At 38.8% G+C, this 17464-nt stretch overlaps 1 protein-coding gene across 1 annotated transcript in view; it reads right to left on the reverse strand.

Moving 5' to 3' along the window:
• foxp4 (forkhead box P4) overlaps positions 1-17464 on the reverse strand; it is a 133904-nt gene that overhangs the window by 80639 nt on the left and 35801 nt on the right. Inside the window, exon 3 of the mRNA XM_073825502.1 lies at positions 2045-2167. Coding sequence (XP_073681603.1) covers positions 2045-2167 — 123 coding nt within the window. The remainder of the gene's footprint in view (positions 1-2044; positions 2168-17464) is intronic.

Consider the following 17464-nt stretch of genomic DNA (forward strand, 5'->3'; position numbering starts at 1 on the left):
GAGTTTTGGGACGATGTTAAATATTTGAGAGACGTGAGAGAAACGGGCTTGTTTGTTTCTTCATGTCTGTTCAGGGGCCGCACCTCTGGCCTCCAGGCGATATCGCAGCGAGATAGCAGAGGCCGTGCAACTAATAAACAAAGAAAGAAAAAGGAGAGAGAGACAGACGGGGGGAAGAGATATGGAAAAGTCTGGCTCAGCAGCTGGGTGAGAAACATTGTCCTCGCTCTAACATAAGTGCTCCCTGACCGCCGGCGAGTCGACGTGTAGCGACACCAGCCAAAGGAGGCGTCGCCAACACTAGTACGCTAGTAAATGCCGTTTATAAATGCCAGAGCCAAGTAACATCAAAGCCGGGGAAGATATCATTCCGGGCATGCCTGTGAGGATGCAATCAAAGTTACACAAAACGCGATTACATTACACACTCTGACATCTACACTCAGGGCCTATTAACGGGGATCACACGTGAATGTGCATTTACTGTGCCATCCGACGGCACTCTATAAAAACACTGGCAACAGATGTTGGAATGAAGGACGTCAGGCGGAGATTTCCGTCAATTTGCCAGGATTCTTCTATAAAACATGTATGGCTTGAGCAGTTTGCGGTGGGAAGAAGTTTTCTTAAGGAAGTGTGGAACAAAGTAATCTGTTTTTTATGTCTGAGTGCACATATATTTGAAAAGTTTTAGAATGCTTGTTTGTTTAGTTTGTACTCCTTGGCACCAACTTAATATTTTCCAGTTAATCTTTTGTATGGAAGCCAATTTGTGCCTCAAAATATATATAGACTCATAATTCTGACTTTTATTCTCAGAATTGAGATATAAACTCGAGAAATAAAGTCAGAATTGTGAGATATAAACTTGCAATTGCGAGAAATAAAATCTGAATGGCAAGATACACTCATAATTCTGACTTTGTTTCCCACAATTGCAAGTTTATATCTCACAATTTGACTTTTTTCCTCAGAATTGAGATATAAACATGCAATTGCAGGCGCGATTTAAACAATTGCGAAAAATAAAGTCAGAATTGCGAGATATCAAATTGTCATTTTTACTTTTTTTTTGCACTTGTGAGTTTATATTTTGCAATTCAGACTTTATTTCTCGCAATTCTGACTTTTTCCTCTCAGAATTGAGATATAAACTCACAATTGTGAGTTATAAAGTCTGATTCTGAGGAGAAAAATGTATATGTTCTCAGAACTGAAACACCCATTCAGGATGTTAAAGCATATCTTCATGCAAATATGACCCGGGGACAATTTTTTTTGATTTTTGGACTTACTTTCACATCCAGATAACCCCTCATCACAAACCTTTCTTGAGATTTGCATTCAAGGGGGTGGTTTATCAATACACAGTCTTGCCATTCGGACTGACCCGCGTCCATGCATTTCGTAAAAGTGCGTGGAGCCAGCGACAGTCCGAATGGCAAGACTGTGTATTGATAAACCACCCCCTTGAAAGCGAATGCTCTTTCTCCTTTGAGACAGATGGGAATTTACATCTGTCAATTCTGACTATAATAATTTGCAATTGTGAGTTTTAAAGTTTGCAATTACCTTCTTTTTTTATTCAGTGGTGGAAAAATGTCAAAATTTCAAATAAACGATGGGATTTTAAACTTTCTATAAGAATCCTGAAGAAAAAAAAGTTTCCTCTAAAATATATTAATCAAAAACTTTCCTCAAAAATATGTTGATCATGTGACACTGAAGACTGAAGACAAATAGTGCCCAATATTATGAAAAATCTGTTAAAACGTTTTTGTGTCACTCACACACGTTTGCTGGAAACGACGACATATGGTCTAAAACACAGACCCACAGCAAAGCTTTTTTGAAGAACACGATGTAGCGAATAGCGTTCAGTAATATTTTGATTAGCCAATAAAACTTGTACCAATTGGCTTTGAAAAAATGCACCTTTTGTGTGGTTTGTGTGGGCATGTCATGTCTGAGCAGCCCAGACATTCCCAAATATTGTTTTAAGTTCTGTGTGTGGTGACTTGCGAGGCGCCCGTGTGTGTGTTACCTGTTGCAGCATAAGGGCTTGTTGCTGTTGGAGTAAAGCTTGGAGCTGAGGCGGAGAGAGGATCTGCTGCATCTGCTGAGGAGTTATCATCTGTGGGGTCATCATGGCCATGGATACTGGCACCTAATAAGAGCAGACAGATCAATAAGTGACCATTTGTGTGTATTTGACCATCATAATCACTCTGTAATGGTGTTTGATGCTAAATGCAAATTATAACATGCATGTGATAAAATAAACAAGCTTATCAACTGTTAAGATGCACAATCTGGATCCAAAAACAAAAATCACTGCACTAAACACCACCGCTACGGTGAGATAAGCGCGTATCCCTAACTTTAACATGATACAAAGCCATTTCTGATTCTCTAGCATCATAAAGGAATGTTGTACTTCACTTTAATTAACTCTTTATCCTGTCATGCCAAAGAGAGTACACATAACATCAGCTCTGTTGACACAATAGAGCTCCACACTGCTTGCATTGTAAAACCCTGGCAGTTTTTCCAAAAGAGAGCGAGAAAGTGTGTTGATCAAATCTTCCCTTGAGTATGTAGTCTTTATCAGGCTGAAAGTACTTCAATAAACATAATATTATGATTCGTTATCTAGAGAATCACATCTTTGGAAAAAATAACAAACAGTCTGATAAGATAGCTATCGGCAGGAAACAACTTGCAACAGTCTGGAATTGAGAGCGCAATTTGCTAGACAAGAACGAGGCGTAAAGATGGAAAGCGTGATTCTTATCTCATGACAAATATGCAGAAAAGGAGAGAAATGGAAAGAGAGCCGGGCTCAACAATGAGGATTGCGCTCTGCAGGCCCAGTTAGGGCCATTAGTTCAGATGTTTACCTGCCCTACCAACATTTTCAATGGCCCCACTATAGAAAACCACATCTTATTTTTAGTAAAATATTTCATATGTACATACATTTATATTTTTCACTTAGCATAACGTTTTCAAAGGAAAAAAGTCTGAATTGCAATTCTGACTTTTTTTTTAATCGCAATTCTGACTTTTTTCTCAGATTTGTGAGATTTAAACTTGCAATTGCGAGAAACAAAGTCAGAATTGCAAGACATAAACTCGCAATTGTGAGAGAAAGTCAGAATTGTGAAATAGAAACTTGTAGTTCTGACTTTTTTCTCAGATTTGTGAGACATAAACTCGCAACTGTAAGAAATAAAGCCAGAATTGCGAAATATAAACTTTCAATTATGAGAAAAGTTAGGATTGAGATATAAACTTGCAATTCTGACTTTTTTTCTCAGATTTGTGAGATAAAAAAGTCAGAATTGCGAGATATAAAGTCAGAATTTGCAAGATATAAACTCACAATTGCGAGAGAAAGTTAGAATTGTGATATATAAACTTGTAGTTCTGACTTTTTTTCTCAAATTTGTGAGACATAAACTCACAACTGCAAGACATAAAGCCAGAATTGCAAGATATAAACTTTTAATTGTGAGAGAAAGTAAGAATTGTGATATATAAACTCGCAATTCTGACTTTTATTCTCAGATTTGTGAGATAAAAACTCGCAACCGGGAGAAATAAAGCCAGAATTGCGAGATATAAACTTCAGCTGCGACTTAAAGACATAGACTCGTAAATCTGACTTTTCTTGCAAATACTGACTTTGTTTCTCAGATTTGTGAGATATAAACTTAGTTATAAAGTCCAATTCTCAGGAGGAAAAAAGACTGATATGTTCTCAGAATTGCAAGTTTCTATCTCACAATTGTGAAAAAAAAGTCTAAATTACGGGTTTGTATTACACATTTATTTATTTTTTTGGCCAAAAAATCAGAATTGTGAGATAAAAAGTTGCAATTCATTTTTTTAATTCACAAAACTTAAAACACACACACAAAACTTAGAAAAACAAAACAAAAAAACAAGACAAATTGAAAAACAAACAAAAGTAGATTTGGCATATATTGCACAAAAAACAACAACACAGATTTGTTTTAACGTTTCCAAGACTATTCATTCTTGTTAAAATGTCATTTAGATAACTTAAACTTATTTCAATTAGCTGAATTCATAATATTGTTCAAAACATCACACAAAACAAAATAATTAAGTTAAGTTTGAAAGGAATAAAAACACATGCATAAATGACCAAAAGATGCAACGCTGGCCAAATATGGCTCATGGAGAGTCCAACTGTCCAGAAACTCTCATATTGGTCATGGTCACCCTTACTCACTCTCTCAGTGTGTATGTGTGTGTGTGTGTGTGTGTGTGTGTGTGTACAAGAAAGATGGTTTGAAAAAGCCTGAAGGCAGGCCGCCAGTACATGATTACATCCTTTAATGCAGTAAGACCGGCCACTCTGTGAACTTATGGGCAGCTTTTTAACGGGCCAGCAATTTCCACCAGTACAATTTGCGGCTGCTTCCTCGAATGCAACTAGCGATCTTCCACCGAGAGACACGCACACACACACACACACACACACACACACACACACACACACACACACACACACACACACACAGGCGCTCTGTGGCGTTCCATTTATTTTCCTATTTACTGCTCAAGGGCCAGAACTGATCATCTCCCTGCAACTGCTCAATAAAAATAAAGCTATTTACAGGCAACGGCTGGCTTGAAGCTGACACACGAGCGCAAACTACAATCCCGCATAATACGTACATTTATCTACATTTTCCACTCAAAGGGAATAAAACAGACAGGCAACGGCGTGACGACTTCCCAGTCCACTGCCAGTCCGATCTGATATTTGCATTCATTTGTTTTCATGTAGCGCCTGAGCGCTCATATTTTCAGCAGTTTATCTATTCGGAGCTCGAGGGCTTGGAGGAAGGGGGGCGAGATAAGGAGAGGAAAGACGAAGAGAGAGAGCTGTCAGACGCAAATTAAATCTGTAAAGGGCTGATTTGACTTTGTAAACAAGACTGGCGGTAAATACGAACACCGGCTCTTTTTCCCGCCGGAAAGAGGGATGAAAGCATGTGCTCGTGAGCCTTGCGGTTATCGGCGACTGTCCGATGCTTTATTGTAAACGTCCCTATCACAATCAAACGAGCCATCTGTATCTTTCGCTATTGGGGGGGGGGGGCTCTTCCCAGAATTCATGACAGAGAAAAAGAGGCAAAATTATGCCCTGTTTTACTCTCCATGACTTATGCGCCACAAGACAGACGCTTTTTATGGGCTGGCGTGTCACTCACCTTGATTAATTATAGGCGTGATTCAGGTGAGGCTATGTTGGACTAGTGCTCACAGCTAAAGCTAGCAAGCACGAACACATTTGAGCTGATGAGATCATGTATCTGATGCCATCGAGGGCCCTCTGCCAAAAATCAGGCACCCACCTTTGATGACTTATATCAAGGGTTAAAACATCAAGGGCCCTACAATTAGAGTTTTGAAAGCGAGTACGTGCACCAAGAGAGGAAGAGGCGTCTGAAACAAAGCCAGGGCGCCATCCCAGGCGAGAGTCCGCAGCAGGCAGGCCGGCCGGCCGGCCCGGGGAGGGCGTGATGTGCGCTTGTTGTTTGCGCGCACGACGGGGGAGACAGAACGTGAGATAGGGCAAAAGAGGGGGCTCGGCGTGGCGGGCGCTTGGCGTCACGCCAATTTGCCACGCGCGGTTGCTTGTCACTGGGAAAGAGCGAAATGAAAACCTGTAATTAATTGCTCCTCTGCATCCCATTCTCCTGCGGTGACAACCCATACATTCTATTTTATACACACGTTCATTGACATTTTCAAGTTGCAGGCGTAATAATTACCAGAGTTATAACACCTTCTATTGCGGCGCGACAGTGGGATTGACGAGCCGCCTGAATGCTGAGTTGTTAAGGTTTGACGCCATTAATTGCCCCTATAATCTAATATCACAAAGGCGGGCCATTACACACCGTGCAATTCGACACTACGGTTTCAGAGCAGTGCAGGAAAACAAAAGCGCGCCATTAGGGACTTGACGGCCGCTAACAAAAGCGCAGCACAATGCGGAATTATATTTTCATTCGGCTTTGTCTCTCGCCCATAAATGATTCCCCCCGTTCATTTGCCGCTGAATAGACCCAGTAATAGAGGAGCCCGAAACCCAAACCATTTGAAGTCAGGCATTTATTAAATGCATTTAATTTTTTTCTTCAATTTTTTCGCTTTCTCTCTTTAAATTAACATGCAACCGGAAAGAAAAGGCGAGGGAGATATTTTGCTCGATGAGCGCCGAGCACCTTGCTGTGAATTATCAAGCCTGAACACTCATTTGCTATATTTTTAAAACAGAGACAAAAAGCATTCTGTCTGCATGGGACGAAAGCGAATAACGAGATCTGTTGTGATGTGTTGTCAGTAAAGGGCTGACCACAGGAAAAGCGCTTGGCCTACAGCAGAGCTGGAATGAATAGACAAGGCTTTGAAATATACGCATTATTTAAAAATATAAATAAATATTCAAAAGTTTGGGATCAGTAAGAATTTTAATATTTGTTAAGAAAACTGTTCTGCTCATTAAGGCTGTGTTGATTAAAAATACAGAAAAAAAATTTAATATTGTGAAATATCATTGCAAGTTAAAATAGTGGATTTCTATTTTAACATACTTTAAAGCAGAATTTATTTATTGATGCAAAAATGAACTTTTATGAGCCATTACTTAACCTCTACAGTGTCAAATGATTCTTCAGAAATCATTCTAATATGCTGATTTATTATCAATGAACAGTAGTGTATATTGTTACAAATGATTTCTATTTTTTTTTAAAAAAGCTGCTATTTTTAATGTTTTATTCAAAGAATCCTGAAAAAAATAAAATAAAATAAATAAATCAGCATATTAGAAAGATTTCTGAAGGATCAAGTTACACTGAAGACTGGAGTAATGATACTGAAAATTCAGCTTTGCACCACAGGACTAAATTCTATTTTAAAGCATATTAAAATAGAAAACCACTATTTTAAACTGCAATAATATTTCACAATATTAAAGTTTTTTTCTGTATTTTTCATTAAATAAATGCAGCCTTGATGAGCAAAAAAGTCTTGTTTTAAAAACATTAAAAATCTTACTATATATATATATATATATATATATATATATATATATATAACATAGAAATTATAAAATGTTTAAAATATACTTAGTAAAAAAAGGGTAAACTAATATAAACTTTAAGAATTTAAATGTAAAATGATCAATTTTCTCTTTTTTTCTATTCAACAGGCAATTTTTGGAGGTCATTTGCCCCCTAAGAGGTCAGCGTTTAACTATAAAGATGTAACTATAGTACTATAGTTATCTATATAGTTAAACTATAGTTATAAGTTATAGTTTATATAGTACTAAAGTTATAGATGTGACTAGTATAGTTATAGATAAACGACATCTTTCTTTACTGACAGTAGCTGAAAAAAAAAAACTCTTTAAATTACACAGTGTTTCATTCTATTCATTATATTATAGATGAATAACAAGAGCCTACTTTTATAGTTCCCAATTATTTATTTTCATTACAATTTTCTATATATATAATTTTGTCTGTAATTAGTCAAATGGCATTTATAGTTCAGGTAACTGACCTTAAGAAAGAGCTAATTGCATAAGCAATTGCCACTGATATGCACAGGAATGCTAACATATAGCTTGTTCTGCAATAAAAGCAAATAATATCAGTGCTTATGCTATAATAATGCAGGTCAACATGCAAGCCTCCACCAATCAGTGGCACACAGGTCAAGGATCATCTGCAGTGGGCCATTTTCAGTGCATATCACTTATCTCATCCACCCTTGATCAGGTAGGGGGTAAAAACACACATACAGTAAATGCAGTCCATCTATACAAGCAAAACACTTTTCACACTCACCCGCAGCTTTGAGTTTATAAGGGGCGTGGCGTCTGAACAAGAGGAAGCGCATAATATATGGGGTGCATTTGATGACCATCCCCTAAAACCATCTCCACAAGCTTCTGAGACTGTCTGCTAATAAGCCAGCTTCAGTGGCACCTCTGGTGCCTCCCACCACCATTAAGATTCACCAGCGCTGTCCGCACGCACCACGTAGAGCTACCCACTACTGACAGGGGTCAGCTTCAATACAGAGAGAGAGAGAGAGCAGCGGGGGAGATGGCCGTTCGCAGGGAGCGGAGCAGTAATTAGAGGGGCTATTTGAAGAGCGAGTTTAACTGATTAACAAAGAGAAGAGATGGGAAATGAGGGAGAGAGAGAGAGGAGAGAGGGAAGCCGAGCCGCAAGAAGAGCGATGCGTCCCAGAGGGTCATAAAGGAAGTAGTAAGGACAGAGAATGCATTCCAATGAGCCTTAATCTGGCTTTTCCTTTTTTCCCCGGCCTTGATAAATTACAATCAGTCTTATCAACCACCCTCCGCTCTTTAAAACACAGACGCAAGGACGATGATGTGAATCTCGCATGACCCTACAGACGGCCAAAGCCCGACATTGTGTGGTTTATGTGGGGTCTGAACCGGAACAAGTGAGAGTGTTTTAATACCAAATCCTCCTCAGCACAATATACTGTCAGTCTGCCAAATGACTCACTTTCATTAAACTAAAACCATCCGCACTTAAAAGCATTTTTTTTCTCCCCGAGCTGTTTCACCTGTGCTCCAGGATTTAATCTGATTCCATTAGTGTGGATATATGGAGCGTCTCAATGCATTCAGTGATAAGTTGTAACCGTTTCGGCTCTAATGAAGTGGCCACTCAAATTATTTGCCGTTTTAAAATAGATTTGGGAGTTGCGCCACATCTTGCGAGGTAATCAATGCTTGTTGAACTTGGGGTAGACTAAAACACAAAGACGTTTTGAAGAAAGATGCTTAAAGCATGATGGATGGAAGGGTGATATATTGAATATTTATGGCATATTTGGAATGATTTGTCTGGCAATATTTAATAATGCAACATCATAAAGACAGCAATGATTTAAATGCACTTTTTATTTGGCCATTAAGTTTCCTCCTCCTTCACAAATTACGAATATGAGAGCATTAAAACAGAAATGTATGGTAACACTTTAGAATACTGTTTCTTACTTACTGCAGAACTAATAAGGAATTATTGAAGAACTAACAGGTAACTATTCATTAACACTTAACTCATTACTGGTAACTACTAAGGAAGATGTGTTAACTAATCAGTATGTAATACAATTTTGTGAATGTTTTAAGTAACAGGTAGCTAATCAATAGCTAATGTATTCTGTCATACCTCCTGGAGAACTACTATTAATTATCTAGTAGTTATGGTTCAAAAAACGTAACTATGTAATAACTACTACTGAACAGTTATATGCAAATAGTCACCATAATAATCGGGTTGTGGCCCACAAATCAAGTACTTGAGTAAAAGTACAGATACCCCAATAAAATATTACTCCAGTAAAATTATAAATAGGCCTATTCATTTTCAAAATTACTTGAGTGGAAGGACAATTACAAAGTACTACTACAGTAGTAACTTTGTTACGGTCTACTACTATTATTAGCCTATAATGGAAATGAAATATATTCTTGTGAAATGATCTGATAATTTTTTATTAATTACTAATGGGTTCCCTTTGTTTTCACTTTAGAATACTGTTTCAGGTTCTAAGTAATTCCTACGTAATTATATGATAATTCTTTATTAATTACTTAAGGGTTCACTATATTTGCACTTAAGAATAGGCCTACTGTTGCAGGTTTGAAATAAGTCCTGCAGAATTATTTGATCATTCTTTTGACAATTCTAATTCTATTTACTAATGGGTTACCTGTATTTTTACTTTCCCTCAGTCCTGGCCTTACATACAGGAACTGAATTAATATAGTATATGTTGAGGACACACAGTACTTTATACAAAATATAAAAACTACGGTAAGTTATCACATGGCACTGGAGTGGTGGTTGGGTTCTGATCAGAAGCTAAGTGAATTTCTTAAAACATTCACAAGACAATTTAATACACAGGCAAAACCTCTATAAAGTTTATTCCATTTATTAATATTGCATTTGCATACTACTACTACTACTACTACTGCTAATAACATTTATATAGGAAAGGGTCACAACTCAATGTAATTGTGTATGACTGTTCATTAGTAGTTACTTCATAGTTATTTTTCTTGAACCGTAACTTCTAGATAATTAATAGTAGTTCTTCAGGAGGTATGACAGAATACATTAGCTATTGATTAGCTACCTGTTACTTAACACATTCACAAAATTGTATTACATACTGATTAGTTAACACATCTTTCTTAGTAGTTAACAGTAGTGAGTCAAGTGTTAATGAATAGTTGCCTGTTAGTTATTCAATAATTCCTTATTAGTTCTGCAGTAAGTAAGAAACAGTATTCTAAAGTGTTACCAAATGTTTTAATAGCTTCTCTGGTTCAAAATGTAATAGTTAAACAACATCAGACAGACAGACAGACAGACAGACAGACAGACAGACAGACAGACAGACAGACAGACAGACAGACAGACAGACAGACAGACAGACAGACAGACAGACAGACAGACAGACAGACAGACAGACAGACAGACAGACAGACAGACAGACAGATAGTAGTAGTAGTAGTAGTAGTAGTAGTAGTAGTAGTACTAGAAGTAGGCTACACTCTTTTTCTTCATCACCTCTTTTGTATTTATTTCTATTAGCATTTTCAGGAAGTTAAAAAAAAGAAACCAGGCAGCGAGTACAAAGGTATAGAGGAGATCTTCATTTGGGGAAAGGTCAACTTCCCAGTAATGAGCCGTACACTAAATTATGGTATTTAAATAAATGGATGATGATGAATGCATCTCCATTCTCTGGAGGATTCTTTGCCATTCCATATTACAGGGTAATTATCACATGTAGTGCCATGGTGCATACACACACACACACACACACACACACATACACACAGAGAGAGACAGGAGCAGGAGAAAAAGTGGGCGAAAGAGCCTCAAGTGAAAGCATATAAAAACATGTTACTAAACTTTGGACAGACGTGGCAAATCAGCTCCATAAAGCCGTAATTGGGACTGGCTGAGTTCTTGAAAGGCTTTTTATAGCTGGAGAGGAATAATATACTCGTCCATATAAAGAAGGGGGAAAATCTGATAAACGGCCCTTAAAGTTGAAGAATTTAGAGAAGAGCACAAAGGTCTAGCGCTTTAAAGACTGCGAGGGAACTCGGCTCAGTCTTGGGAGTATGAATTATGCCAAAGCGACACTCGTGTGGAAAGGTGGCCAAAGATTCACTTTGACTACGTGAAGAATGTAGAGTTCTGGTCATCCGAATCTAAAATCCTGGATAACATGCAGGAGTTTAGCTCTTCTAGAAAGCTGAGACGGGGTGTCATATAACAGCTAAGACACACAATTGTCCCTCTGTGGTGAGCCAGAAAACGAGAGGACAAATTAAGTTAAGTCTTAGTGAACCACACAATCTTTAAAGAGACAGTTGTTAAAAATGCAAGAGCATTTTCGACATCCTAGATCTGTTAGACACTGCACAAAAGAGACCATTATGGTTTTAACAAACAAAACAAAAATAAATAAATATACATTCAATTAAATAAAAATAAATATGCAATATAGACAACACCAATATATTAAAGAAAATGTCTAATGTAAGCCAATATTTAATGCATTTTAATATAGTTGAAGTCAAAAGTTTACAGACACCTTGCAGAATCTGCAAGATGTTCATTATTTTACCAAAATAAGAGGGATCACACAAAATGCATTTTATTTTTTATTTAGTACTGACCTGAATAAGATATTTCACATAAAAGATATTTACATATAGTCCACAAGAGAAAATAACCGTTGAACTTAAAAAAAAAAAAAGACACTGTTCAAAAGTTTACATACACTTGATTCTTAATAATGTGTTGTTACCTGAATGATCCACAGCCGTTTCTTTTTTTTTTTTCCTTCAGAATTTTTGTGTATTTGAACCCTTTCCAACAATGACTCTATGATTTTGAGATCCCTCTTTACACAGAGGACAACTGAGGGACTCCTATGCAGCTATTATAGAAGGTTCAAATGCTCACTGATGCTCTAGAAGAGCACCCTCCGGCTCAGAAACAACTATCATTAAACAAAAAAACACAACTGTGGATCATTCAGGCAACAACACAGTATAAAGAATCAAGCGTATATAAACTTTTGAATGGAGTCATTTTGGTCAATTCAACTATTATTTTCTCTTGTGGACTATATGTAAACATCTTTTATGTGAAATATCTTATTCAGGTCAGTACTCAAAAAAACAACATGTATTTTGTATGATCCCTCTCATTTTGGTAAAACAATTAATTCTGCAGATTCTGCAAGGTGTATGTGAACTTTTGACTTCAACTGTATATGATTCTCACAAATCATAAGCCATATACAGTACATAAAAGCAAGATTCTGAAAAGGCTGGGCATCTGACAATAGGTGGCGCTATGAAACATGACAAATAGGAGCATTTATTGTGTGCGCACATGTGTAATGGAGAAAGATGGAGGCTTATAAAGTTATAATGAATTTATAAACACCACAGTCAGTCAATCTCAACAATCCGCCTTCAAGCTCACCGGCACACCACGGGGACTCTGGAGTGGGAGGGATAATTGAAAAAAATGACAAGGAGATGACTAGAGGAGACATCACACGCGGGCATCCGTGCACACGCGGGACAACATTCTAGCGCTGTTTACCCCCGTCAGAAAGAATTACTCACCTCAGCGATGGAGGACTGCTAGACTGCCTAAAAGACAACTCACACTCTCTAATTCTCTCTCCTCCTGCACTGGGGTACCTGCAGTCTGTGCTGATGGCCATTATGATCAGTTTATTCACGGGTGCGCTTGTGAGTCTACTGCCCGCGGGCTCAAGCCGGTAAACAATCCGTCACATCTCATTTACACAACAGCGCCATTAATCGCCTCGCAAACCAATACCAAGCGCTGGGGCATGAGGCGAGAGGGAGAAGCCAGGGAGGGAGGATGAAGGTTAAGGCTGGGGTTATGGAGGCTAGGAGGGGTCCGAGACAGGGGGGCAAACAGGGAGAGAAGGAATGGAGGAAGGGTGTACCCAAACAAAAACGGGAGGGATGGGGGATATCAGATTTGAGGAGGGAATTACTAAGACTGTACCACAAGAAAAAGGCTCAAGGAACTGCTGAGCATCTGAGATGCAAGGATTTCTGCAGGAACACCACTGAAAAAAGTAAACCATGAACTATAACCAATGTGTCCTTAGGAAAGACAGTTGTCCTTATAATTTATTAGTGGACATAACTATAACTATAAATTTATAGTTTTAGTTTTTTTTTTTTATTTACAGTCAAAGCAAAACATTTTCAGACACCTTCAACATTTTTCACATCATCACAGTTTTTTTAGCTGTAGTTTAAAGAAATATGACAAGAACTCAGAGTTAAACTGTATTAGAACAAATTCATCTCGATAATCACAAGTGAATTAAAGTTAAACCAAAATTTATTTAGACGAAATTTTAACATTTCTCACAGTTTATTTGCTATAGTTTCAAAAATGTTAATGAGAACTCAAGAGTTAAAATATGTCAGAACAAATTCTTCTTGATAATGTCAGATAACTTGGATAAAAAGTCAGACCAAAGTGTCAAAGCAAATTTTTGGTCCCAAATTTTGATCAATTTTACCGGTAGTCCACTGTATGAAGATTTTTTTGGGTATAATATGTCACAGTTTACTTTATTTTGCTATCCTTGCTTACATAAATGCACCCACTAGTAAAAAATTATATCTGGTGTCTGAATAATTTTTGGTTTGACTGCAGTTTAGAATGTACAAATAAAGAAAAATGAATAAATAAATAAATAAATAAATAAATTGTATGTATAGTGTATAATTCTGAAAAAATACCTATTAATAAATACATTTAGTTTATATGTAAGATAACTGAATGTTACTTAAATTTATAAGTAGCATATAAAATCAACAGACCTATGGCGTATTTTTGATATCGGCACTCCAACCATTTCACCAGTGTTTCTGACAGCGGTGTCATGGTAGATGCCCAGATCCACTATAATTTTATAAATAATACTGTTTTCTTATCACGGAATGTAGTTTTAAGAATTTTTAGACAAAAATGTACTTGTTCAGACTTCAAATATGCAGTTTGTTAATAAAGATAATGTCTATCTGACATTTGAATGCAAATTTGCTTCAATGTTTTTCGATGTTTTTGGAGCTCCAGGCCATCAGCGGGCATTCAGTGCTCATGAACCCACTGAGAGCAGCCTTACCTCAGCCAGATCTTTGGGAATTTGCTGATGTACAGTCGTGGCCAAAAGTTTTGAGAATTACATAAATATTGGAAATTGGAAAAGTTTCTGCTTAAGTTTTTATAATAGCAATTTGCATATACTCCAGAATGTTATGAAGAGTGATCAGATGAATTGCATAGTCCTTCTTTGCCATGAAAATTAACTTAATCCCGAAAAAAACTTTCCACTGCATTGTTAAGAAGGCTTCAGGGCGTCCAAGAAAGTCCAGCAAGCGTCAGGATCGTCTCCTAAAGAGGATTCAGCTGCGGGATCGGAGTGCCACCAGTGCAGAGCTTGCTCAGGAATGGCAGCAGGCAGGTGTGAGCGCATCTGAACGCACAGTGAGGCCAAGACTTTTGGAAGAAGGCCTGGTGTCAAGAAGGGCAGCAAAGAAGCCACTTCTCTCAAAAAAAACATCAGGGACAGATTGATCTTCTGCAAAAAGTATGGCGAATGGACTGCTGAGGCCTGGGGCAAAGTCATATTCTCCGATGAAGCCTCTTTCCGATTGTTTGGGGCATCTGGAAAAAGGCTTGTCCGGAGAAGAAAAGGTGAGCACTACCATCAGTCCTGTGTCATGCCAACAGTAAAGCATCCTGGGACCATTCATGTGTGGGGTTGCTTCTCATCTAAGGGAGTGGGCTCACTCACAATTTTGCCCAAAAACACAGCCATGAATTAAGAATGGTACCAAAACACCCTCCAACAGCAACAACTTCCGACAATCCAACAACAGTTTGGTGAAGAATAATGGAGCACCATGCCATAAGGCAAAAGTGATAACTAAGTGGTTTGGGACCAAAACGTTGAAATTTTGGGTCCATGGCCTGGAAACTCCCCAGATCTTAATCCCATTGAGAACTTGTGGTCAATCCTCAAGAGGCGGGTGGACAAACAAAAAGCCACTAATTCTGACAAACTCCAAGAAGTGATTATGAAAGAATGGGTTACTATCAGTCAGGATTTGGCCCAGAAGTTGATTGAGAGCATGCCCAGTCCAATTGCAGAGGTCCTGAAAAAGAAGGGCCAACACTGCAAATACTGACTCTTTGCATAAATGTCATGTAATTGTCGATAAAAGCCTTTGAAACGTATGAAGTGCTTGTAATTATATTTCAGTACATCACAGAAACAACTGAAACAAAGATCTAAAAGCAGTTGAGCAGCAAACTTTGTGAATATTTGTGTCATTCTCAAAACTTTTGGCCACGACTGTACACAAATAATACAAAAAATTACATAATTATGATATTACACACAACACCATTACCGCAAAATAACACCTTCACACCCTCAGCAGTTTCCAACCCTGTCAGGGTTTGTTTCACGATAACATATACATTCTCCCTCGCAACCTGTAATGGTCCAAACTTGTAGCACTGCTTGATAACAAACCCCATTAGCAGTTACACATCTAAACTGTTGCCTGTGTAACCCTTATGCTCACCTTTCATCTTCACTATATTACCATGACTATCACTTGCACTTTGCAACAGTGCTAAACTGCAACATGCTAATGCTCACAACTATATTTACCCTTCCCCCATCAATGTGTTTATCAACACATGAACAGGGGAACAAAATACCTCCAGTGTTCCAGCAGAATAATTCCCTTCTCTTAATCCTGACAGGAGGGGGCAAGAGGTCACATTTCTCAGGTGGAAGCGATAAGGTGGGGTCAGAAGGGGGGAGGGGGGGGTTGCTTTTAAACAGCCACACGGCCACCTTCAAAAAGCCTGGAAGATATTAGCCTGCATGTGGAGAGTGAAGGGTCACTATTGAGCGGGACGCGACACTAAAGAGGCCTGTCATTTTAATAACAGGCCTGCTGAAAGGCTGCAGGCGCTGTTACCAGGTGGCTCTGTGATGATGTCTTCCAGAGAGGTCCTGGAGCACACAGCCACCTTTTCACAAGCTAATTTGTCCCAGAATGATCTAAAAACCCCTCCCCCCCAAGTTAGCCTATTACCTCCCACAGGTATTTATCATATCGCGCTTCTTATACAGTACACGGGTGGTTTTGTTTGCGATGGCTCGTCGTTGTGTGTGCGGTGTGTAATAAAAGCTAGCCACCAGGGGCTGCAGGGCTGAGCAACTCCAGAGAAGCAGAGAATTCTGGGCTGTCACTTGCTTATTTTCACCCAGTTCAGAGCTCGCGTCTGGGGAGCGCTTTCTCTGACAGCGTTCGGACAGCATTCGGACAAATGAAAATCCGCCGTTGCGCAAGTGCCCCGAGTCGGGCAAGTTCAAGTGGAAAATCCCCCCCACCGCTCCGTCTTCCATATCCCTCTTCCATTAGTCCCTCGCTTTCTGTGGACGTCCCTCGCACACACACATCTGTGGCTCTATCTAACGCCTCACTGCCCCAGAATAAAAATGACAACAAATTTCCAGTGGAACACAACAGAAGAGATGACTGGGGTGCGGAAATATAAAAGCCCATTATCGACCGCGTTCATTACACTTTTCACTCATGTTTCAGATCAAAAAATGGACTTTTACACTCCACTGCTCAAACCCAAACTCTGAAACGGCCAGCGCGGCCCTGGGTGTTTCTCCTCTCGCTCTCTCTCTCTCTCGCCGTCTTCAATCTGTCAGGCCTCTCGCATTCTGGGTCACCCTCTCTAACCCTCTCTCTCTTCAAAACAGCCTCTTTGAAAAGGAAAAAAAAAAAGTGCCAACTAAGCATTTCCACTTAATGGACAAAACAGAGAGTTTTCAAAAATAAAAGTTCAAGAAAAAGGGCTCCATCCAGTACGGATGATCTTTTTTCCTATTGATTCGAGGTGTCTATATACGTGTCGGTTTCCAAAAAACGCTAAAGAATTCTTATCCAAACCCACTCTTAAGTGGCTATTTGCATGATAAGCGCTGCATTGTGTTTTACTGTGATGAAGAACAAACACGAGAGGTAAATTTTCATTAGGGTCAGAGGACTTTCAAAGTTCATGCTGTAAAAATGAGCCCAAAGTGCTTGACCACTCAGAGGTGGAGGTTCCAGCTGGCATCACTCGTCTCTTCATCGGATCATCTCGGATGTGGTGCTCCCTTCACCCAGCGCTACCGCGGCAACGCAGCCTCTCTATCAACGCTCAAGAGAAGGAAACTAATTAGCATGTCTCTAATG

The sequence above is a fragment of the Garra rufa genome, chromosome 20 (genome assembly GCF_049309525.1).
Source record: "Garra rufa chromosome 20, GarRuf1.0, whole genome shotgun sequence".
Taxonomy (NCBI): domain Eukaryota; kingdom Metazoa; phylum Chordata; class Actinopteri; order Cypriniformes; family Cyprinidae; genus Garra; species Garra rufa.